Raw genomic sequence first — 24,113 nt, 5'->3', positions numbered from 1 at the left:
ATCAATGTTCATTCTTGGCTGCTTACTTTCTTCTGGAGCCTTTTGTTCTGGGTCCGACCGCAGTCTGTTGTCCAGCGGCCATTACTTCCTGAAACTCCGCCGTTGCCATGGTCACATGATGCCGTCCTCACGTCTTCCGCAGGCAGGAAGAGGTGGGCGGTACTGTGGGCGGCGCGCAGTAGCTCATTAGCATTTAAAGGGAAAGGCACTGAAACAGGCCACCTGGAGCAGGGCTGTGAAACTGGTGTTTCAAGAACCCTGCTGTGCTCAATCCTTTAACTTATTTCGACCAAAGCATGTTACTAACATTCCATTTAGACTTCAAGGAACCATGTTAAGAGGCAGAAATTACCATAATATGGGACCTTTAACTATTCTTATCAATATATATGCACTTGTGTTAATTGCTTTGAACTCTGTGAACTTTACTAAACCTGTACAGTCATAAAATCGTGATTTTTTTTTTTCACTTTCAGACATGAAGGAGGCAGACTAACAAGTGACTGACAATGATTTGCCAATTGACTGCACTCTGGACTCACAACAGCATTGTGATGATGATGATATGATGATGATATCAGATGATGATAACTGTGTTCTAATAGGAAATCCATGGCAAAAAATACATACATTTGGATTTGAATACATTGCAAGTAAATGGAATTCTATCACCATTTGTTAACTATTCTTACTTATCCCAAACTTACTCATTAATGCATAATAAATCACACACTGTCTTGTTTTTCCCAATGCACTTAATATCACAATGAATTCCTTAAAAACAGTATCTAAAGAAGTCAAACAGATCAGCACGTCAAGCTGTTTGGCTAAGGAGCAATTTAACCACCTACAAAGATTTTAATAACAAAAAAATATTGGAGGTAATCATATTCGAACAATGCATTTGTACTTTCGCACACTTTCAAAAACCACACCACTTGGAACTTTAAGATTTTTTAGATTAAAAACAGAAAACACAGAATTGACAAAACAATGCAAAAACCAAGAGAGTTTAAGTTGCCACCCCTCCCAAGAAGCCTCTAATGTCATTCACCACATTGAGGAACTGTTTAGGACAAAGACTGGTTCGTCCCTCACGGAGCTTCCAAATGCAGAGGGTGTGTTGGAGCAGGAAGTTCTGGCACCCTCCAGCAGGCTTCCATCATCCATCATGGCCCCAGGAAGTAACGTTAAACAGTGGCCGGCGGCGCTAACCTGAATTTACAGGTTATGGAGTCCCCTCTCACTAACGTGTGTTGTTTAATCCTGTCGGCGGGGGTGGGTGAGGCTCGTGGGCCAACAGGACTAACAGCCGGGCTGGCAAGGGTTGAAAGTTGAAACCCGCTTCACAACCGGTATGTATGTGCGTGCATAAATGTGTACCTAGAATAGGTCATTTTCTCTCTAACCCCCTTGTTGTGTATTTCTGTCACTCTTCCTCCATCTTTCTACAGCATATTTTTCCATTCTTTGTCTGTTTCTCTGACTTTGACTCCAGCTGTGGTAACCAAGTTACATGCTACATGACACGGAATAATAAAATGTAACACAGTCAGTAGGGGTGTGCATTGGCACTGCCCTCACAGTTCGATTAGATTACGATTCACCAGGTAGCGATTAAATTCAGTTCGATTCTACGATGCATTGCGATGCATCAAAATTCTACTGCACACAAGGCAAATTTTTCATCAGTCATGAGGCAATACAAGCAGTCAGATATTGAACAACAGATTTTATTGGCTGCTATGTGTGTATTATCATTCTCCTGTATCTTTGACATAAATGTCATTAAATAAAATAAAATTGAATGGTACAGGGTGTTGGATATGGCATTTTCAAACCTGAAAAAGAAAACATAAATCACTGCTTTCAGTGCTTTGAATGAGAAATGTTTCTCTTCTCTCTGCTTTAGAACCATTTGAAATTAAATAGAGCAATAACAGCCAACTTTTTCCAGCAGTGACCATGCGTGTTTTTTTACACACAGTAAAATAGCAGCCCTAAGACAGGGCACTTCCTGCACTCCTGTGCAAACATTAATCAGTAATCACAGTCACACTATTGTAACAACAACCACCCAGGCACCCAGCAATAAAAATATTCAGTGCAACACACAGTAACCACTTATTACTGTGAAACTTTTTTTCAAGTAGTAAAGTCAAGTGCAACTATTCTCAACAAAACAGCAGCTTAGCAGCTTTAAGACAATGACAATTATATACCTGAGATGAGAATCCTATCTGGCAATCACATCAGCTGCATACAACAAAATATCAAGATGTGAAATACATTGTAATGTAAACCAAAAATAAAGTGTGTAGGCTTAGCCTACTACCAAATGTGTGCAAACAACTTCTTCCGTCTGAGTTCAACATCACCATCATCAACAATCCGTTTCAGAGTGAGAAAATATATAGTTTGACCTAAGCCTACATCATAACTTCTCACTGTTCAGCATTTGGGAATTTCAAGGTTCTTGTGTAAGAACACAAGCTGATCCACACGGTCCGGTTTGAGAGCGCTTCTTTTTGCAGTGATAACATCTCCTGCAGTGGAGAACACTCTCTCTGCTGACACGATTGTCCCTGGAATGCACAAGTATCTCTTTGCCAACCTAGAGAGGAGAGGAAATGTGCCCTTATGGCGATGCCACCAGTCCAATGGATCCTCAGAGAGAGGCACAGATAGGGATCTACAGTACTAGTCCATTTCCTCCTCAGCACTGGCATCGGCGGTCTTACTTTGTACTGCAGGTTCACTGATGTCATTGAAAGCAGGTCCCAGCAAACTCACAAGCAGTGATGAGGCCCTTCTTTTGGGAGCAGAGGGGCCTGCTGAGTCTGACACATTGTCATCCATGGACAGCAACTCTTCCTTGGTTCCTGAACTTCCTGTTCCGCCAGGCGCTTCATCTGCTTCTGTCCTACGTCTCCTCTCATACTGTGTTTGAACAAAATAAGAGCAAAAAACAGCAGTTAGCAGCGCTTTCTCAGCCAATGCTGCAGCTCACATCACAACAGATAACTATTTTTCTCAGTCTTAACATTTTACTGACTATGTAGCTGTCTATTTAACATTACATTGTTATTACAATTGAATTGAAAGTTATTCCATAAGTACTTATTCCATACAAGTAGAAATTAAATTACCTCCAGGGATGCAGCCTCTGAAGTAGACATCCAATCTCTCCTCCTCTGTCAGGAAAGGTAACCCCTTAAAGCGAGGATCCAGGGCAGAGGATGTACGAAGAATCTTCTTCTCTGCCCCACTGTTTTACCTCTTAAAGAGATCTGTTGTGATGGCATTCTTCACATCGCGGATCAGTGGTTGGTCTCCAATAGTGTCTGACATGCTCTGGAGGAGTTGGGCATATACTGGTGCAATGAGGCTGACTGTAGGACTGCTCTCCTCTGACATAAAAACAGAGGCATCCTTCACTGGTTTTAATGTCTTCACTGCTTCCTCCACGTTAGCCAGATCTGCGATGCCACTTTCATCTACATTTAGATGGGCAGGCAGCTTGCAGTTGCAAAAACCTCTCCATAATATCATGAGCACTATTCCACCTTGTGGCGACATCAGTTATCAGTTTAAGTGGACTTGTCAGTTTAAGAACAACTCTCTGATTTTCTTCAAACAGGTGCTTTGCCTTTGTGCTGCGGTGGAAGGGAAGTATGCTGAGATACGTCAGACTCTGCCCAGAAGCCTGGAGACCGTCGGTAGCTTAAGCGTCCGCTGCGCAGCGGGGTTCAACGTATGCGCGAAGCATTTAACATGAGGGAACTTCCCAATTTCAGCAGCACTTATTTATTTTTTTTTATTTATTTTTTGATATACTGTTATAATCCCAAATTGGGAAATTCTTTTTTCCACTCACATTACACACAAGTGCGCACACACAAACACACACATGCAGTGTGGAGGAGATGAGCGAAGGGGCAGCCGCACATGCTACGGCGCGCAACGAGCAGTGTTAGGGGTCGGTGCCCTGCTCAAGGGCACCTCGGCAATGCCCAGGATGTGAACCAGCACTCTCCAACTGCCAGTCCACATCATTCTTTTTGGTCCGGGTGGGACTTGAACTGGCGACCTTCCAGTCCCCAAGCCAAGTCCCTACGGACTGAGCTATTGCCGCCCCTATCATATTATCATTATCATATTAGCGGTGTTGTCCATCACCAGCACAACACTTTTATCTGTTAGCTGCCATTTCTCCACAACCTCCAAGAGTAGCCTCGCCATATGAGCACCAGTGTGCCTCTCATAAACTGCTCTCGTCTGCAGCACATGTGATACAATCTGCCAATCCTCGCTAATATAATATGCTGTTGTGGTTACATAGGACTCTGTTGCGACTGAAGTCCAGGCATCACTTGTAATGGCTACACGACTGGCTTTACACATCGATTCCATTACCTTTGCTTTGGTTTCTTTGTACAATGCGGGAAGCGCAGAATCAGTGAAGGTAGCTCTTGTCGGTAGCTTATACCGAGGCTCAATTGTTTTAAGCATGTGGCGAAACCCCGCATTTTCTACCACAGAATAGGGTCGTAGATCCTTCGCTATGAAACATGCCACCGATCGTGTGATCCTCTTTGCTCTCTCGGAGTTGTGTGGCAACGTTGACACTAGCGACTTGTCAATTCTTGGCTGGGATGTGTCGACTTTTTGTGTTGTTGTTGTTGAAGCCAACTCAGGATGCCAACGATCAACATGGTTCGTGAAGTTAGTTGTATTGCCAACGTGCTTGATTTTAGTCTGGCAGGTTTTACACACCGCGTAAGTCTTGTCTAGTTTCCCATTAACTTCGTAAAATCCAAAATGTGTCCAGATGTCCGCTTTCCAAGCTTTGGGTGCGTTTTTAATTACCCGTATATCGCGGTCATCTCCCTCCGCCTCAGCCATCTTGATTCTTCAGTGTTGTTGGTATGCTAGCTAGTGCTGCCGCTTAGCATGTAGCTACAGGCTGCGCATGTCATTGCAACGTTGCTCCGGAAATGCCCCTGGAAGTAATTGAAACTTCACAACTTTATTGTCCACTCGAGGCCAGAAAATAAACAGTGACATAATCGATTATGGCACGTTGCCGCATAGATGCTGAATCGTGCATGCCCCGCATTTTGATGCATCGCCGAATCGATTATTGTTGACACCACTAACAGTCAGGCTCACATACAGCTGAACGGGCAGCTATGGGATGAGACTGATCAAATACACATGAGGATATCATGGAAGGAAGGAAGGAAGGAAGGAGGGATGAAGAGAGTTAGCCTCAATGATTAAATGCCCATATGCACAGATTTGATCGTACATTGTTCTTGCCAGAAATGTTTTCATATTTCCAAACTGTTCATGGGTAAGAACAAAATGTACAATCGGGGAGCGCTCTCTAAGTGATAAGCAGAGCCTGACCGTAAACTGGTTGGCTGATGTTATTAGTCAATGTTGGCCCATAATCATTATATCGTGGTTAATGTTGGCCTATGTAAAGTGAAGCCTACTGCTTACTGCACTCAGACAACAAAGTTTTTTGTCAAACTGAACAACCTCTGGCCTCAGTTACATACACAGCTTTGTCACAAATACTTCATGACCACATTTAACAGATTGTGTGTTCAAGTACATATTCTGTGTTTAAAAAGATACGGCCAGTATATCAATACAGTATATTTGACCACTCTGATACAATACTTTACGTCTTTAGTTGTCATAGAGCATTTCTCTAAATGAAATGTATTGTCTATACTGTAGCTCTGCAAGGATATACACAGTTTGCTTTTTTGTTCAGGTATGTCTCACACTGTTCAAACTACAGCATGTAGCAGCTTTAATAAGCACATGTTTGATGCAGCAGAGGTGGGTGGGCTGCAGAGGAATACAACACAAAAATAGAAGCGCCACAGATGCTCTGCTCTACATCACAACAAAGCAGCAACTTCACCACAGGCAGTTTGTCTCAGTTTTCTGCACTGTGGGTCCTGACATAAATTGAGCTATTATATCATCAGCACCTCTCACATGCTCGGTTTAAAGTAATGTGAGATAACAAGTGATAACAGCTTGAAAATATAGCATATATAACATAAAAATAACAATATTACATGACACCAGATAATCATCTGCCTCACAGCCACTGCACAGTGAAGAGCATCTCCACTTACAATTTGAGGCTCTTTGAGTTGCACGACTCAAATTCTGCTCTGCCGTGGGTGCCCCCTGTGGTCGACTGGCTTGTGGCTCCCTCAGCATCTGAAATCAGCATTGCGACTCTTTCTTTGAGATGGCACCTGAAGGGCCATCTCAAAGAACTAGACTGGATACTGGACAGTTTCAACCCCTCATGAGGCCTCAGATATCCTCAGGTGCAGCTGATAATAAAAATCTGGATGTCTGTGTTAGTGTCTATGCTGTTGCTAGGCTTACTTTGTTGTTTTTTTTGTTCATCCAAGGGAACAAATATAGAACAAACACCTATAGGCAGGAGAAAAAACAGCATGCCTTTACCTTTGTGTTCTTGAGCCGTAGTCTTTTTAAACAGTTTCATTCCCATTTTTGTTTATTCTTCCCCAAGTCAGAATAGTCATTGTAGTAAAATACTGTATGATCAAACATTTGTTACATAAAGTGATATTCTCAAACGTGCTGCATTCAGTGATAACATGTTCGGTTTGGTTAAAAGGCTTGCCTGCTCAGTTTTGTTTGTTTAAGATGCTGTGAAAGGTATCGCAATCTCTGTCTGGGACTAAACAACCAGAAACAACATGGCCATGCAGCATACCAGCAAAAAGTGTACCAGACCTTTTGACACATGCTAGCAGTTTGCAGCGCCGCCGCACCCACCACGCGCGTCACGTGCTGTGCGTAGGGCACCAAGTGCTGAGGAGGCACCAAAAAAAGCCTAATGAAAAATCATCATAGTCATAATAATTATAATATCGATAGTAATTCAGTATATAAATATTAGGCACTTTTTAGGCATGTATATCACAAAACAGGCAGAACAACAGATATATTTAATTGCTCAAGAAAGTAACGATGGTGCCCCCCCCCCAACACACACACACACATTCAACTTCCCAAGCTCCCCGTGGGTGCCCCTCCCCTATCTCTGTGGTCTGCTGGATTGTGCCTGATGAAGTGTGACAGCAGGCTGTCAACTTTTTTGGAATTGGCCTCAAAAACACATCCGGAGTCAGGAGCAGAGAAAAGAAAATAAGAAAGAAGAAGAAACTGCGAGATGATGCCCATGCATCACTTGCAGGTAAGTCCATGTTTAATCATTCTTTAACACAGTAAATGTGCAGCTAATGTGATGGTTAGCCCAGCATACACCTCGAACTAGATGAAGTTATTGCTAATGTTAGCAAACTCCAAGTAAGGGATAATGTGTAGAACGGCGGTCACTATTGGGAAAATAAGTCCCGACAGGACGAACCGGACCCCGACGTGAGGCAGAGGCGCCGTTTCGCTTCTCCCTCTTCGCTGCTTTCCTCTCTTTTTCTTTTCTTGACCGGTGACGACAACTCAGCCTTTTGCCATGAGTTGAAATCACCGTGTTTTCCAAAAATATTAGAGTTAATGTGAAACTCATCCATACAAGTGGCCAGTACCAGTGTTTTTTTCCGATATGAAGTAGACTACAGATCAGCTGACGTCGCTTTGAGACCGAAGATGCTGGGGTGATAAGTGACCGGACTACTTGCGGAGCAAAGATTTTAGAGCGTGGAGTGCGATAAAATACATGAATCACAGGCAAAAAGGCCACTTTCCTTGACAACGGTCAAATATGCTTAGCAGTGCTCAATTATATGAAAATAATTGACGTTGGGAAGGCTCATTCAAGTGAATGGAGCATTCTGCAGCATTAAGAAGAGCCATGTATTAATATGAGATAACTTAGTTGCAAGCTAAATTGAGATTTTACTGTTAAACATTATCTATGCATTTTACAAGTAACTGAAGCCAGCTAGCTGTTACTTTACTTCAGATACTGAGCAGTAGTTTATGGTTTATTTTGACGTGACAGTGGTCAATACTTTCTCAGTAACAGTTAGCAGTCAGTGCACAAGGTAGGCTAACAATTCCTACAACAATTCATACTCTCACACAAATTAGGTGAGGTGTGGGATGCGCATTGGGACAGAAAATGGCTCTAATAATAATGTGAAGTCTGAAGAACTCAGACTTTTAGTGTTACTGCTACAGCTAGCTTAGCTACAGCTGAATGTGACAGAAGTTACATGACAAAATGAACTGTTTTTTTGATTGCATTTATGACAGGATGTAAAAGCATGGACGATATCTGCAATGAAATAGAAAAACGTTTTTTCGTAGACAAAATGCTCTAGTAACCGTTCTTAAGTTGTATTCAATTAAATGGTAAAATAATGTTCAAGATTCAGAAATATAGTCTTGTGTAAGGTGTATCATTTTGCTCTTATTCCTGTAGGTAAGATATAAATATAAAATGTCATTATGAATGATATAAAGCAAACATCATTGTTGAATTGTGTGCAATATTACAACTCATTCTATTATGCTTTTATATTATATTAGATTTATCCAATAGTTTATAAATAAGCAATAAAGGAGGAGAGCTACTTGGCTTGGATTGATTATTTTCAGTATCAGATTCTTTGAATATTTTGTCTCTTTCTATTCTGATCCTTTTTCTTCATATTTCTAAATTAATGCAGGGTCAATGCTGACATGTGTAAAAGGAGGAGCAGGTGGCCAAGAGGAAGATACAGATGATGAGCAACCATCTACAAGCAGTTCAGGCACACATCGACCCCAGCTGGCCAGCAGGTCTGTAGACTCTACAACAGTACCAAGCCCTGATCAACCACCCTCAACCAGCAGTTTAGGGACAGACACACCGCAGAGAACCACCACCTCTGAAAGCACAAGTCCTGTCATTGAGAGTCCATTAGCAGGTGACAATATAGAGACCTGTGTGACCTGTTCTGTATACTGTGTTTACAAAGTTGATTTTCCTTTTTCGTTTTATTGTTCTTGGTTTTACATTGTGATGCTGCTATTGTGTTATTGGTATTGAGTTATATGTTTGGTAAGAAAAAGTTAAACTGCAAAAAGAAATGTCTTTTTCTCAGGGGGGCATTATAAGGAATTATGCTTAGGGCACCAAAATGGCTAGCAGCGGTACTGGCAGTTTGATCCGTTTCAGGCAACAAACCCACTTGGTTAAGTTTAGGAAAATATCATGGCTTGGGTTAAAATAACCTATTTTCTTATGTTACCTAACTTCTGTACCCATGTTACATACATTTTGTTATATATGATAGGTAAGTTAACTAAGTTAAATAAATAAAAAAAACTTAGAGCTTCTTTTGAAATGTAGTTTAAAAGAAAGAACTTTATAATAAATATCATTACGTTTTACTTCAATGTACTAAAAATAAATATACTTATTCAACAGTACTTGATTGCAACTCAGTGCATTTCTCAAAAGTATGTATTTTAAATCTTACATGTTTACTTTTAAATGTTATACTGAATTGTAATTAACTAGAGAATTAATTTATTGTAACTACAGAAAGTTATATGTCCTTTGAAATACACTTTTAGTATGTTTTCTTGAACGGCAATTTTGAACATGGACCCAAGCTCGATGATTTTTACTTCAGAGCACAATTTGTGGCAGAACGCAGACACAAGTAATGTCACCCCGAGATTCAACCAGATACGTGTCTGCTGCGTTTCGGCTCCGCCACCATCAGCGGTCTAGCAACCCCCACTGGTTGTGTTTTGAGTTTTTTTTTGCTGGATAGTGTTCCGGCATTTATCATCCCAAGGGTTTCCAACAATGGTCCAACCAGAGAAATCCATCGTGCTTTATGGAATGGATAAAAGGTCACAGGTTCAATCCCCATACCAACCTGCTCATTTACAGAAAGGAACAGCAGATTACAGCCAAAGCTGAATACCTTTTTTTTTCTGTAAATGCCCCTAATAACACTGCCGCCCTCTCGTTCTACATCTAGTCATCAGCACTTTGTACCTGGTGAGGCCCCTCATTTCATTTCATCTTAGCTCTGCTACATTACAGACTAATGAATTCATTGGAATTTTTAACTACGGCAAACACCTCGGCTCGGCAAGCACGTGCCCATTCATTACAGTGGCCTGCAGCGGCCCAGCTAAATAATAACAAATAGCAGCAGTGCCATAATGACCGCCAGCATTAGTTTTAATGTTGTTACTGCGATGAGTAATTGCAAGGAATGTAGCGGGCGGCCATCAGGCGTAGAGAATGTGGATGTGTAATGATATCAGCAGATTATTGAGATTGAATACCATAATTTCATTCCCCTCTCTGTTCCTCTATGCTGCTGGTGCTCTCTCTCTCTCTCTCTCATGTCTTTTTCCTTCACACTCTTTCTCTGTCCTGTGTCGTTGTCCCTCTACACCTCCTTCAGTCCCATCCAAAATTGCTCATATCTCCTCTACTGCATGGGAGGAATGTCGTTTCCACGTTCACCTCCTCCTCCTCCTCCTCCTCCGCCTGATCTAGCACTTCATCCATTTTTTCTTCTACTTCCTCCTCTTTCCCTTCTCTCCTGTGGCCCTGAGAGTCTCTGCAAGGGTGTGTGCATGTGTGTGTGAGGGAGAGAGACAGCGAGAAAGACCGACAGAGAGATTTAGAGTGAGAAAGAGATAGACAGAAATAGGGAAACTGCATGACAAAGACAAAAAGAGAAAACTATATGGATAAGAGCAGTGTGTGTGTGTGTGTGTGTGTGTCTGTGTGTGTGTGAGAGAGAGAGAGAGAGAGAGAGAGAGAGAGAGAAAGAGGAAGTGAGAGAGCAAGGCAGAGGCTCCTCTGATCACTAACTTGGTGTCCTACTTACTCTGCAGCACTCCCAAATAACAACCCTGAGCTGTGATATTATGTACCCTAAAAACACAGACTCAGAAATAACCATACCATAACCTCACATACACACACAAACACACACAGCGCATGTAACTTACGCACACTGAACAAGAACAGCAGGGATATTACATCCTGTACATACACCCCCATCTTCACAAATAACACATACAACAATAACACAGAGAATGTGTGACATTAATATAAGTTGCTTTATTTTCCACACACGCACGGACGTACGCACGCACACACACACACACACACACACACACACACGTTGGGGGTGATACAGTCTGTTTTGCATCTTTTTTTTCTGTTCTTTCTCTCAAGTGGGCGCTCTGCCATCTACACCTCGCAGCAACCTCTCTGACATGACAGAGGGGAGACAGAGCAGACACATTCAACTTTTTATTTCTTCCTTTACAGATCCCTTACATCCCTTAAACAACAGCCAAACTAAACATCAGCCTCAACCTGAATTAGAATCAACTTTACACTATATCAAATATTACAGGTGAATTTGAAACAGCTTCTGGGCTAATGTCTGCTGGCTTCCTTTGGAGATGCTCTCAGAAGTCTCAGAGAAGTGTGTAGGACTTTTCTGCTTTTCTTGACATCAACCAAAAGGTATGATTATTGTCTGTCCCTTGGGTATTTTATGGAATGGAAAGGCAACATCATATGTGGTTTCCTGCTGCATGCTCATTAATGAGCATTTGAAGGAAAACTACCAAACTGATCTTTTTTTTGTTGTTGTCAAAGTGAAGCATTGCGAAAATACACCTTGTAGTGTGTTTTTCTTGGGGTAAAATCCAACTAACAATAAAATCCCTGTTTTTTAAAAACATGTACAATATCCTTGGGCTTACTACAGCTCCTCAGAGTAATACATGAACATTGCTGTTTGTTTTATTACTATTATGTCCTCTGAAAAAAGGTCATCGGCAGGTGAGGATCAGCCTTGAGTCTGGGATGTGTTGGCTGCAGCTCCACACTTGTAGCATGTCATTTATGGGGCGTATAGGGTAGAGATCTATCCATCCATCAGTTACATGTCCATCACACAGCAACAGATAACCATTGACACTCAAAGTTTACAATCGCCATTTAAATTTAACCAGAGTACCTGGACAAAGCTCAACACCTAAAACTAACAACCTTCTTCCTGTCAGGTGACAGTTCTGAGTAGCTCTATAGCTAATGTCAGTGCCCCTGATAGGTGCCACAGGATCAGATCTGGAGGTGATCCCTGGGCACGAACATTGCCCACCACTCCTTCAGGGTAGGTTAAGTGTACCAGTTTTACCATGTTGTACATTGTATGATAAGTGACATAAATAATGATTCTTATTCTTCTTCTTTTACAGTCAAAATAATCTGACACCAACAGTTGTCATTTGAGCAGTTATATGCACAGTCTGGGATGGCTGGCAGCTGCTTTTGTCTCCCTCTGTCTGAAATCAAGAAGTTGTTTAAAAACTACTGAGACAATGAATGATGGTAAACCTGCCACAGATATAATTCTATGTTGGCTATATGCTGGACAAACACACTGTGGTTCAGGTTAAAATGAACTCACAAATGTGCAAATGTGCCTGGGTTGTGACATAACTTTACTATGTAGTAAGTTCCAACAATCCACTTTTGACTTCACACAGGACGTGAACAGCCGTCTCCTGAATTGAAGTCCTTACTCATTCAACTTGACCATCCTCCTGCCTGTTTGAAAGAATTTCACAACTTGAATAAATTAATCATAATGATAATGATAATAATACCAATGATAAAATCATAATATTAATAATAATAATAATAATAACAACAACAATGATAATAATAACTAGAAAAAATTGCATTTCCTGCGAAAATGCAGTGTGAATGCTGCAGGCTGAAACGAGATCTGCTGAACGACCTGCCGAAAATGCATAAAACTCTAAGAATGTTGAAAGAAAGGCGAAAAGCTGTAGATTGAGAGGGCAGGGAGATGTTAAAATGGTGAAAGAAGGCTAAAAAGGTGAAAAGTTATAGGATGAAAGAGCTTAAATAGGTGAAAAAGGAATGAAAGGGATGAAAAGCTGTAGGGTAAGAGGGCTGGAGGAGGTTAAAAAGGTGAAAAAATATGAACAGTTGTAGAGTAAGAGGGCTGGAACAGGTTAAAATGTTGAAAAAAGGCTAAAAGGTGAAAAGTTATAATCTTTATAATACTTGTGGATTAGGCGCCACAGTGCTCAAGGTGCTGTGAGTAGAAGGAAGACCAATCAGGCCATCAAACTGGCAGCCTGGACACGATAAGTAAAAATTTAGATATAACTAAAAACACAAACGTATAAAAGCCCCATTTATATGCTCTGACAGTCTGCAAAAAAGAGGAAAAACATTCCATCCTTCCAGTCTTTCTCTCCCTTTCTTAAGATCTTTCTCTAATCATCTTCAGGCTGTAGCTGCTGGAGAGCTGAAAGGTAGATTCCTTGAGCTCTGCTTCTCTTCCTCATCCCTTCTTTTATCCTCCTCACTTTCTCACTTTAAGGCCACCACACACACACACACACACACACACACACACACACACACACACACACAAATGAAACCGACACGGCTAGAGCTAGTGTGGAGATCTATTGGGAGAAAAGGACAGCTCCTCGGAGTTCTTCCTTTTCTTCTCTCTTCTTCTCTTCATCACCAAGCCCACCCCTATCACTTTTTCTGCTTCCTCCTCCTCTTCTTTTCTCTCTCACTCTAGTTGGGAGGATGGAAGTTTAACAGTTTATTCAGTCTGCTGCACTAAGAAAGCAAAGAAAAACTGGATCTTTGAAGGGAATACAGAATTCAGTCTTACCATTTTACAGCCAAAACATGTCTAAATTTGCAAAGCAGTTCACAATGTTTTAAAAATGCAAGACCGAGGAACAAAACTGTTTAGAGAACCCACACACAACCACATGTCTACAGCATTAGTTCCAGCAAGAGGAAAAATAACTTTTTCTAAGCTTTTTACTCACAGCCAGGAGATAATGTCAACAGGTAACTTTTCTACAAACCACAGATAGGTGGACATTTGTGCCAGATGTGGCACAACACATCAACACCGTGATGGCACAATTGGTGACATTTCCACAAATTTAAAGCTGAAACATTAAAAGTTAAGTTCTAGCGTATCGGTGGTTTTGAAGAAATGCACTTGGCTTACATTCATTCCGGTGACTGGGTTGTTACTCAGGACTGATGTTATTTATTGTTGACTCAGAGCAGGGTTTTGAATTTTATTATTATTTGTAATGCAGACATCAGATCAAGGTAGACCTCATTTACTTTAACATTGTTGGAGGGCTGTTACCCTGGGAGATGTGTTGTCAAAGGCAATAGCTCCTGGTAGGGTCTCCCAAACAGGTCTATTATTACAAACCGGCCAAGAAGGGGCTGCAGCACCACTACACTACTGCATGGAAACTGGGGCCTGTGGAGTGCAGAGTACAAGTCCTCAATGGTAGTTGTTCTGGGGTGCTGTGATGAGACAATTAGAACGATTAGCTAACCTTACCTTTGCAGCACGGTGGATAAATGGTTAGCACTGCCAATGTCATGGGTTCAATTTCCCTGTCTGTGAGGTTCACATGTGACTCCTATGTCTGCAGGGGGTTTCCTCCCTCATGTATATTAGTTTAATTCTCCTGTCGCTCCCCTTGGCTGGCTGAAAACTAGAGCTGATCCCAGTATTCTACACAGTGGAAGCCCACAGCAAACATTGGTCTGCCAAAAATGGCCCCTGTCCAATGCCAAAACTTCAACGCCATCTCCATGTCCATCAGTGATCCAGTCAAATCCTCAGTCAAAATTTATTATGATGAGAAACTGCAAGTAGCCTATCTTCGTTTATTTTAATACAAGATTTGACAAACCTTTAATATAATCTTAATAATCGATTATAACGCTCCTCTCTGTATCTGGTCAGTTTGTGGTTTTACTAAGAAAAGGCTCTACTTGATTTGTCTTTACTAGTACTGTCAAAGTTAACGCGTTAAAAACGCGTTAACGCAACATCCTCTTAACGTCGTCAATTTTTTTTACGCGCGATTAACGCTCGGTATTATACAAGAAAAGAAACACGCATTGTTTGATTTACGCCCGTCGATGGCACCTGTAGTCTTGATCCAGAGGGTGGCAGAAGAAAAAGAAAGGGAATCAGGAAAAGATGAAGCAGGGTTGGCGTTCGGGAAAAACACGGTGGACTGAAAAGCGAAAGGAAATGGAGAAAGGACTTATGAACGGCAAATTCACTTTCAAAACACTGCCAGATGGTTCGGTCGATAGGACAAAAGTTATCTGCACGTACTGTCGACATGAAATGAGTTACCATTGAAGTGTTGAATAAACATTTTCATAAAGCAAGCATATTTGCCCTTTCTTATGTTGTTAAAAATATTAAGAACATGAAAAAAATACATTAAGGTACATATGTAACAGAAAAAAAATTTGCCAAAAAAATTGCGATTAATTTGCGATTAATCGTGAGTTAACTATGGACAAAATGCGATTAATCGCATTGACAGCCCTAGTCTTTACACAATCTTTTGCAATACTGAACTAAAAATTTCAGTTTTCGCCCAATCAAGCAACAAGCTTGTTTGATCTGAGCAAAGATATGAGAATATATATATTAGAGACATTTCAGGTTAATGTGAACAGCAACATCTCACCTTTTGACATATCCAATTAAATGATCACAGAAGAAGTGGTAAGAGCCATCCATCAGTACAGTGCACAGTTGATATTTCCTCTGAGATTTTGAATGTTTTGAATTCTAAACCAGTATATTACGGTACAATATAACTCTCTGCATAGAGTAATACATCACTTATTATACTACTTACTACTTACTTACCTTAAAGAAAATTGCCCAAGTAACCTCTATAGAACAATGAAATAGCCTCAATCTTTTGAAATAAAGGAATGCCCTTGGACACAGTGATGAGCAGGCAGACAGAGGATCACAGTCCGATATATTATAATATAGGAATAAATATAAATATTCTATTGTAGGCTCAGTCATATAAGACCTATACCTTCTATAATAGAGTCTATAGTGAGACGACAATACAAAAATATCTTTTTCTATGGTGCGATTTAAGAATGTAAATTAAAGTGCTCGGCAGATCAGGCGTCATCATTAAGCTACAAAATATGACTAATTTCAGTCACACAGAGACCGCTGCATTGCGGATCTGCTCCGCCCCAACCTCGGCAGTCCTGACCCTTGGCAGATACGCATGGCTTCTATTTTCTGTCGGAGGCCAGTGCAATGGGGCACACTGAAAAATAACATCCATTTAATCTTCAGAATAAAACACTCCGTGTTGTTGCCAGCCCAAAACCTCAAAAGAGAGAAAAATACAAGCACGTCTTCTAATCCTTGGGATGACTAACCTTTTGTCTGTTTGTTGCTGTGTTAATAACATATACCTATAACCTTTGTCTCGCATGCTTCTGTATTCATCGCAGGAACTCCTCGGTCTCGCAACTCCAGCTGTTCAGCAGTGCTGCACTGGGGTGATGGACAGAGGAGTACATACAGTACAGTGACTGTTAAATGTCATACCATAGCATACACTGAATCTGTATACCGATGCAAAATGCCCTACTGTACAGTTTGCGCTGTTTGACTGTATAAATTATACATATGAACTACAACACCCACACCAAGTGTTTTAGTTTTGCTTGCCACCTGCTGATTAAAGGTGGGTTAGTCCTGGGGTTACACCAGCCTTGACCCAGGCTCACTTCTTAGAGTGGACTGCCCTTAAAGGTGAACCAGCTATTCTTATTTGAGTGACAAAGCAGTTGTGAACTGTGCTCCAGACCTGGAGAGACACATTAACTACACATTTTGCCCTATTCAGCATGGACGCAAATTAGTTTCAGATCACATAGACCCGATTCGCACCTGCCATTATCTTGCAAGATGCATGTTAAGTTTAGGTAGAATTGAGATGGGATCAGCACTTATGGAGAGGTTCTGACTCACACTGTGATCAGCTCTTAGCCAGGCGCAAGAGGAGAGGACAATTTTTCAAGCCTGTCTTGGATGAATCTTGCTCACATCCTTCCCATCTCATTTGGTGTAAAACCTTTGTCGGAAGCAAATATGAGGCTGAAGAGCAGTAACCTTTAGACAAAATCAAGTGAGATTCTTCCACCTTGACATTTCTCTAGAAAGAAATGTTCTATTTCTTTTTTTTTTTTTTTTTTTACATTTTTATTGTGTTGTTAATTCTTTTACTATCATTATTGTTTATTACAATACAACTGTCCTTTGGCTGCTGTGATGAAGAAATTTCCTGTTTGCAGGACAAATAAAGGAAATTCTTATTCTGATTCTTATTCTCTCTCAGTCACTGTCACTCCACTGCAGCTTATGGAAACACAAACAGGGAGTGTTCTTCTCAAACTATTGTAACAGTGGAAGATATCTGATAGATTGGACTACCTCAGACTCAGACAAAAGCAGTTAAAGTGTTCATATGGGTACCTGACTATTGATCAGAAAGTCAAGAAAAACCTAATAGTGCCCAGAAAGTTGAAAGGCCCTCTATCTAACCCTTTTCTGCTAGCTCAAACAGCCAAACAGAAGCTAGTATCTAGCTAGAAAAAAAGGCATTTCAAAATGAAAACCTCACCCTTCCTCGGCCTAGGATTTAGGAAGCAATCCACCTTTTTTGGTCTGAATTTCTGCTGAGCTTGTCTAATTCATTTATTAAGATCTACTCACAGTGAGTACAGAAAAACACTTGACCAAAAAACAAAAGAAACACCGCCGCCACAAATCTAACCAAGCACCTTGTGTGCGCCTAACTGAGCTGGTTTGATAAGAAAGTGATAAACAGGGCATGTAGAGGTAATGTTAGTGCCCTGAGCAGAAAAAAAACTCCTCTCTCACAAGTCAGAGACAACACGCACTGCCTTACGAAAACTCTGAGAGGACAGTTTAATCAAAAATGACAACAAATCAAACAATGGCTCAACTGCTAGCTTGCCGCTCAAACGTCACCCAACTTCAAGTGTACAACTTTGTCTGATGACCTTCTCTTTGGCACTCTCAGATTCAGCAGACCCTTGCCAGAAGCATATAAACATGCCATTACCAATCAGTTAGCAAGATTTGTATGCAAAGTAATGCAGCCCATTGGTACTGATTTGGGAGAGAGATTTCAGAATCTCTTGATGGAGAAGTTGCACCACAGTGTCCACAAATAAAACACATCACAACTTGTTATGACAGTGGCGGCACATGGCAGCTCCTGCAAATTATGCTACAGTTTAGATGTTTTCTGGCTTTTTTGCTGAAACACATTTTTTACTGAGCATGCCAGAAATAGTGTCATCATCATTGGAGAAGAAAGCAGGTGTTTTGGATTAGGAGCAGCAAACTTTGAGACTGTCACGGCCCACGTCGACCACACAACCTGACCGTTTGGACCACCCCAAGGAATAAGAGAGTCAGAATAAGAGCCATGCTGAACAGGTGGACTCACACAGTCAGAGCTGATGGACAGTGTTTCACTGATGTCGAACTTTTGGAATGGAGATGCCGACAACATTATCATCAACATTTTGTTGCTGCTGTTTATATCCACCTTGACACAGATTTTACAATGTTGTATATAAATAACTGTATAAGTGTTCTGCAGTTTGTTTAGAATGAAGAAGTAAACACTTTAATTTCAGTATACAACCCTGTGTTAAATAATGACAAATAAATGACCTTGCACCTTGTATAAAGTCAAGCTGTATGATAAGATTACACTAACAGTCATAAGACAATGGCTCTTTTTATGGACTGATCAGAAATAACATTATTTTTGACAGGGTGTGTGTATTTCAATTAATTCAAATGAATTGTCTGCCATTTCAAATGGGTTTGAACATGATTTTTGGAAAATGTGTCAGCCATAATGCACAGCCCTCTGCTGAGCTGTTCTATGGTATCTCACGCATTTCACTGCTGTGAAGACAATCCCAAGCAAGGCTAATATTTCCCCTGCATTAAACAATAGATGATCATTTGTTGTTGATTTTCTATCCAATGAAGTCAATAGGGACTGGTGGTTGGAGGAGGGGATTTACAGAGTAACCAGGCAGACCTGTACCAACTAATCCTAAAAGTGCTCCTGCCTCAGTAGGTGCCGCTGAATGAACCGGTGAAAGAAGTTAAGAGGGCCAAATACTATGATGCTATCTCACCTACCAAAGACTCTCCAACGTCCCACGGCATCTGTGGTGCATACTGTATCTTGTGTGATATTTAGTTATATATTTTATGGTGCCAAAATGATAGCTCACAGCCAAACTTCAGTGGCATTGCCAGCCTCTTTCCTCTATGTCTCCTTTTATCTACCATTGTGTGCACCTCAGTGTTTATGACAAAGAAACAGTGAAGTTGCATCTTTTGCTCTCACCCTCCTTCCCTGCTAACTCTGTTGGGTCATCTCACAGTTCTCGTACTCTGTCCATGCTCTGAGGCTGGCAGACGCCCATTGCTCATTGGTTCTCCTTTTGAAAGCACTTGCAGCTTTGTCCCTCTTATCCCAGCATATTGCCTGTGTACCTCATGTGACTGCAAAGGTGATCACAGAAAATGTTAGCACAAGATGGCCCCCATCCGAGTTTTTCTTTTCTGCTGACTGCATTCCCACTCCGATCCCTAAAACAGCTTGAAAAAAACATTTCTCGTGTGCTGGTACAGCACTAACACAAAGAGAGGAGAGAGGTGTAGTGTGAGAGCACACTGAGGGTAAAAAAGCTGTAGTCAAAATCAGGCTATGCTCACTGATGTGATGAGCCCACTGATGTGATGAGCCCACTGTCAGCCTCAAATTTCCCAGAAGGCCTGTTCACACACATTTCTTCATTTGGAAATATTTCAGAATCATTCTAAAATGGGAAATGTGCTGTTTAAATGAGAGCATGACTCAAATTAAACTCAAGTGATTTCAAAGTAATTATAAATAAATGATCTTGGTCCTTTTCTACAGATGCAGAGTCACAGAGAGGCAGATCCGACACTGGCTCAGCAACATCATTAGTGTGGCTCAACTTCATTAATTACATGTGACAACAGAAGTGTAGAGGTGAGTGAGGTGTCCTTTACCTACACCATCTCCTCAGTCATTACACTGTCTGATCACTGTCCCTTATGCCAACTCTAGAAAGTTTGTTTGTACTGGAAGATTCTGCCAAAACCTGCATCAGAACCATTTCTTTCTACTGATAAACCAGCATTATAAGGGAGAGGAAACTGTGTTATAGTTTTACAAAAGCTATAATGAACTGGATTGAGACGGGACATAAACTTCAGTCTCTATCCAGCACCCTGACCTCCACACACTTACCATGTGCATCCCACCACTTCCTGCGTTAGCACTGGGCATAAACCACATTTTACCCACACGAATGTGAGGCGAGTGAGCTGCTTTTAACTATTCAGTGTTAGAACCTTGACAACCCATCAAAAGAGGAAGCAGAAATGGACTATAAAGCCTTAATTACATCACTTATAATCCGAAATATCATCATTATATCTGTTGTGTTCATAATATGCAGTATGTGGTTACTAGTTACAACATCCAGCCATCAGAGGCGCTAGAGGGAAGGTGGAGAGAGAAAGGAAAAGAGAGAAGAAGAAGAAGAAGAAGTGTACTGAGGATGTAAGCAAGAAATCAAAATGGCAATCCCCTCAACGTATCCGTCTATTATTACTCTTAGAAGTTCTCCAGCATAACAATATCATACCTCATTGTTGCCATTTTTGATGCAATACCCTTTTAACCTATTTCCTTTCATTATCTATATACATGCAGTAGATTTCATTAGCAACTGCCTTAATGCGCTGCAGCTGTTTGACCAGTAACAAATGCTTGACAAAGCCCACAAAGGATACAGGCATTCAACACAATACTGGAATTTCTCTCTTCCTTATAATACTGTAGAACATCAATACTAATCAATACTTCCATACCATGTTTGAGACGACGGGGACCCAACACAACATGAATGGCATACAATTTTATATGTTTTTATAGATAAATACAAGGTTGCAACATGAAACCCAATGTTGTTTTTTGTTTGTTGTTTGTGTGCTTTCTTCTGCTGAAACTCTGAGAGTCCCCAGGCCAGCTCTTGGGGAGCTTAGATTTGAGAGTTACACATGGCTGTTAGGCCAACAAGAGAACAACTCACTCATCAACTACAGTTCACTGAGCTGTGCGTGTGTGTGTGTGTGTGTGTGTGTGTGTGTGTGTAAACTCGAGACAAAAGAGAGCGACAGAGTGCAGCTGTTACTGGTGTAGCTGTACTGTGGAAAATTATTAAATTATTATTAAATAATGAAACTGTTTTAAAGATTCAGAATTGATATGTATTGAAAAAATTATACTTTTGACAACACTACCATATATATCACAACATAATTTGAACGATCACCACAGCGCACATAGGATATACAGGACACCCTGTATATGTACCGTTGTCTTCTGCATTGCTTCACATTGAAGTATTCGACCAGAGGAAGAAGAAAAAAAAGAATCTTTATTTGATCACATGTCATACAATGTACGAAACTGGACCTGACTGGAGAATGACCCTATTGTGCAAACCAACTGTGGCTTTTATTGGGAAACAGGCACAGGAAATGCAATGTATTTGTCACGGAGGTCAGTGGTGCTTTTTATCAGTGATGTGAAGCTGTGTCCTTAATCTATACTAATTATATAAATTGTTCTAGTTCTATTTCAATATCTTAGTTTGATGTCTCCAGCTGCTAACACAACTAAAATCAGGTCTACACAACAAGATGTGGACATTTATTGAACCATTTCGTCAATGGATGAGTTAGAAGAAGAAACCATAGAGAGCTGTGAGAAGAAACCTACAAGTTTGTGTGAACCAGCACACTTCCAACACATCTTCAAGATAAACAACGCCTTCAGTGCCGCTGTGAGATGGAAAAGCATCATGAAATAATAGCTCAGCAGCGCTGGTGTCCCTGTGGCATGGCTTAGATAAGACACTCTGACGCTTCTAGGATTAAAAAGACACTCTCATCAGCCATCCTTTTCATAGAATAAAAAAAACAACAACAACAAAAAAAACACCACGCGGTGTTGGTAATGACACCATATTATGGGTGAGTTGGATGATGGGTGATGGTCCGTTACCTGGAACAAAGCTTCCCTGGACAACGTCCTTATACGCCCACCAACTCTCATCAAGCTTGGATGTAATAGGCTGAGCTGCAGGAAGAGAGACAGAGAGAAAGAAGAAACAACTGTTCAATAAAATATGTTTCTTTTTCGACATGTTCCTCTGTCAATGTAAAGATACTCTGACACTAAAGCTCCCAAAAATGCTCAAAATGCTTATGTATTGTTCTAGTAATGTCATTACTGAATTTCTAATTGAAATCCTTCACTCTCCTTGTAAAGTCACACAACTGTAACATCCAACACTTCTGGCCAGTATGGACATGAGGAGTTGGAATAACAACTATTTCAATGTACAAATGGACCGCGAGAAGCTTCTGAATTAAGAGATCTGAGCCTAACCTCTAACATTCATATTGTATACAGTTTTCTCTTATCTATACTCACTGTTAAAAGTAAAAAGAAATTTGTGATGCTGTTGAATTAAAAGAAATGTACTTGATATATGGTCAATGCAGTTTTACAGTTAGGCAACACTAAGCCAACCCAAACCAAATGTGACAGGGCTGAAGAATGTCTGGACCACAATGACAGTAAGTCACTGAGAGAGGGAGAGTCAGGAGGTAAATGATGTACTGTGTACTGAAGTGAAGGAGCAAGAGGCAGGTGCAGAGGCTGGGTTGGGTTCACCTAACTGGGTAAAGATGGGAAAGTGGTGAGATAGGCAGGGAGGTGATATGGTCTGAGAAGGTACACCATAATGCAGAGACAGGACTGGCAGTGAAAGTGAAGGGGAAGAGAGGGATATTTCACAAGTGTCACCATATCAGAAAGGGACCAATTTGCCTTTAATGAGTGGACACATTTGTGTGTCTCAAATATTCATTAAAAAAAAGCCAAACAAGGAGATTTACATTTTGGCTCCGGACATCACATGTCGAACTATCTATCTTTACATGGTGTGCCTTTGTCAATCATGCCTCAAGCTGATGCAAGCTGATTAAAAGTGCAGCATCAACCATTAAACAGTTTTTAGCATGAAAGCTAACATCAAGAAAACAGTTGATGTTGTAAATATACTGGGATTGCACCGATACCGATACTGACATCGGGTATCTGGCTGATACTGCGCTCATATCAGGCCTTACATTGCATGAAGCTGAAGATCGGGATCAGAGGGTGACTTGTCATTTCTTGACATTCTTTTTCGTTTCGGTACTTTTCTAGACTTTACGGTGCTGGTTTAGTTGATCAGGAAATCCACTGACCAATTGCATGCGAGTTAAGCCATCGCATGTGATGCTACTCAGCCAATCAAATCTGTGCATTCCAGGCAATAAGGATTACGACTCTGAAAATAGACAAAAGAGGTGAAAAGCAAGTGACAGACGGAAAGATGAGTAAGCAATAAATCTGAATCAGAATCAGAATCAGAAATACTTTAATAATCCCAGGGGGAAATGATTTTTGTTACACACTCCAGATATACAAACAACATATATTAAGAACAAAATATAAATATATATATATATATATATATATATATATATATATATATATATATACCGGTATATATATATATATATATAAAAATGTATATATATATATATATATATATAAAAAACAATATGTAAAAGATCGATGTACAGTTTAAATAATGTGCAAAAAGTGCAAACAAAAACAAACAAAAAAGAATGATTGTCCGTATTTTTGCTTGAGTCAGGTTACAGAAGGAGGGGTGTCTGACTCTCTTAGGGAGGCATTACAAAGTTTAATGACCACAGGCAGGAATGATTTCCTGTGGCGCTCAGTGGTGCATCTGGGAGGAGTCTTCCACTGAATGTGCTCCACTGCTGGGCCAGTGTGTCATAAAGAGGGTGTGTGACATAATCCAAGATGGACTTAAGCTTGGACAGCATCCTCCTCTCTGCCACAGTTGTTAGAGTGTCCAGCTCCTCCCCGATGACATCACCGGCCCTTCTGATCAGTTTCTGTAGTCTGTTGTTATCTGCGACCTTCAGCCCACT

At 40.8% G+C, this 24,113-nt stretch overlaps 1 protein-coding gene and 1 long non-coding RNA gene across 3 annotated transcripts in view; both read right to left on the bottom strand.

Moving 5' to 3' along the window:
• LOC115576283 (carbonic anhydrase-related protein 10-like) overlaps window positions 1–24,113 on the bottom strand; it is a 290,975-nt gene that overhangs the window by 234,209 nt on the left and 32,653 nt on the right. For both annotated transcript variants that reach the window (XM_030408808.1, XM_030408810.1), the window contains exon 3: window positions 22,102–22,176. In XM_030408808.1, the coding sequence (XP_030264668.1) occupies window positions 22,102–22,176 (75 nt within the window). The remainder of the gene's footprint in view (window positions 1–22,101; window positions 22,177–24,113) is intronic.
• LOC115576289 (uncharacterized) lies at window positions 1,718–4,048 on the bottom strand. Its single transcript, XR_003982814.1, has 2 exons — window positions 3,150–4,048; window positions 1,718–2,940 (listed from the first exon to the last, which is right to left on the bottom strand). It is a non-coding gene; the product is annotated as an uncharacterized LOC115576289 (long non-coding RNA).

This window comes from Sparus aurata, chromosome 23, assembly GCF_900880675.1.
Source record: "Sparus aurata chromosome 23, fSpaAur1.1, whole genome shotgun sequence".
Classification (NCBI taxonomy): Eukaryota; Metazoa; Chordata; class Actinopteri; order Spariformes; family Sparidae; genus Sparus; species Sparus aurata.
Note: the sequence above shows the minus strand (reverse complement) of the source record. Positions and strands in the feature narration are given on the sequence as shown.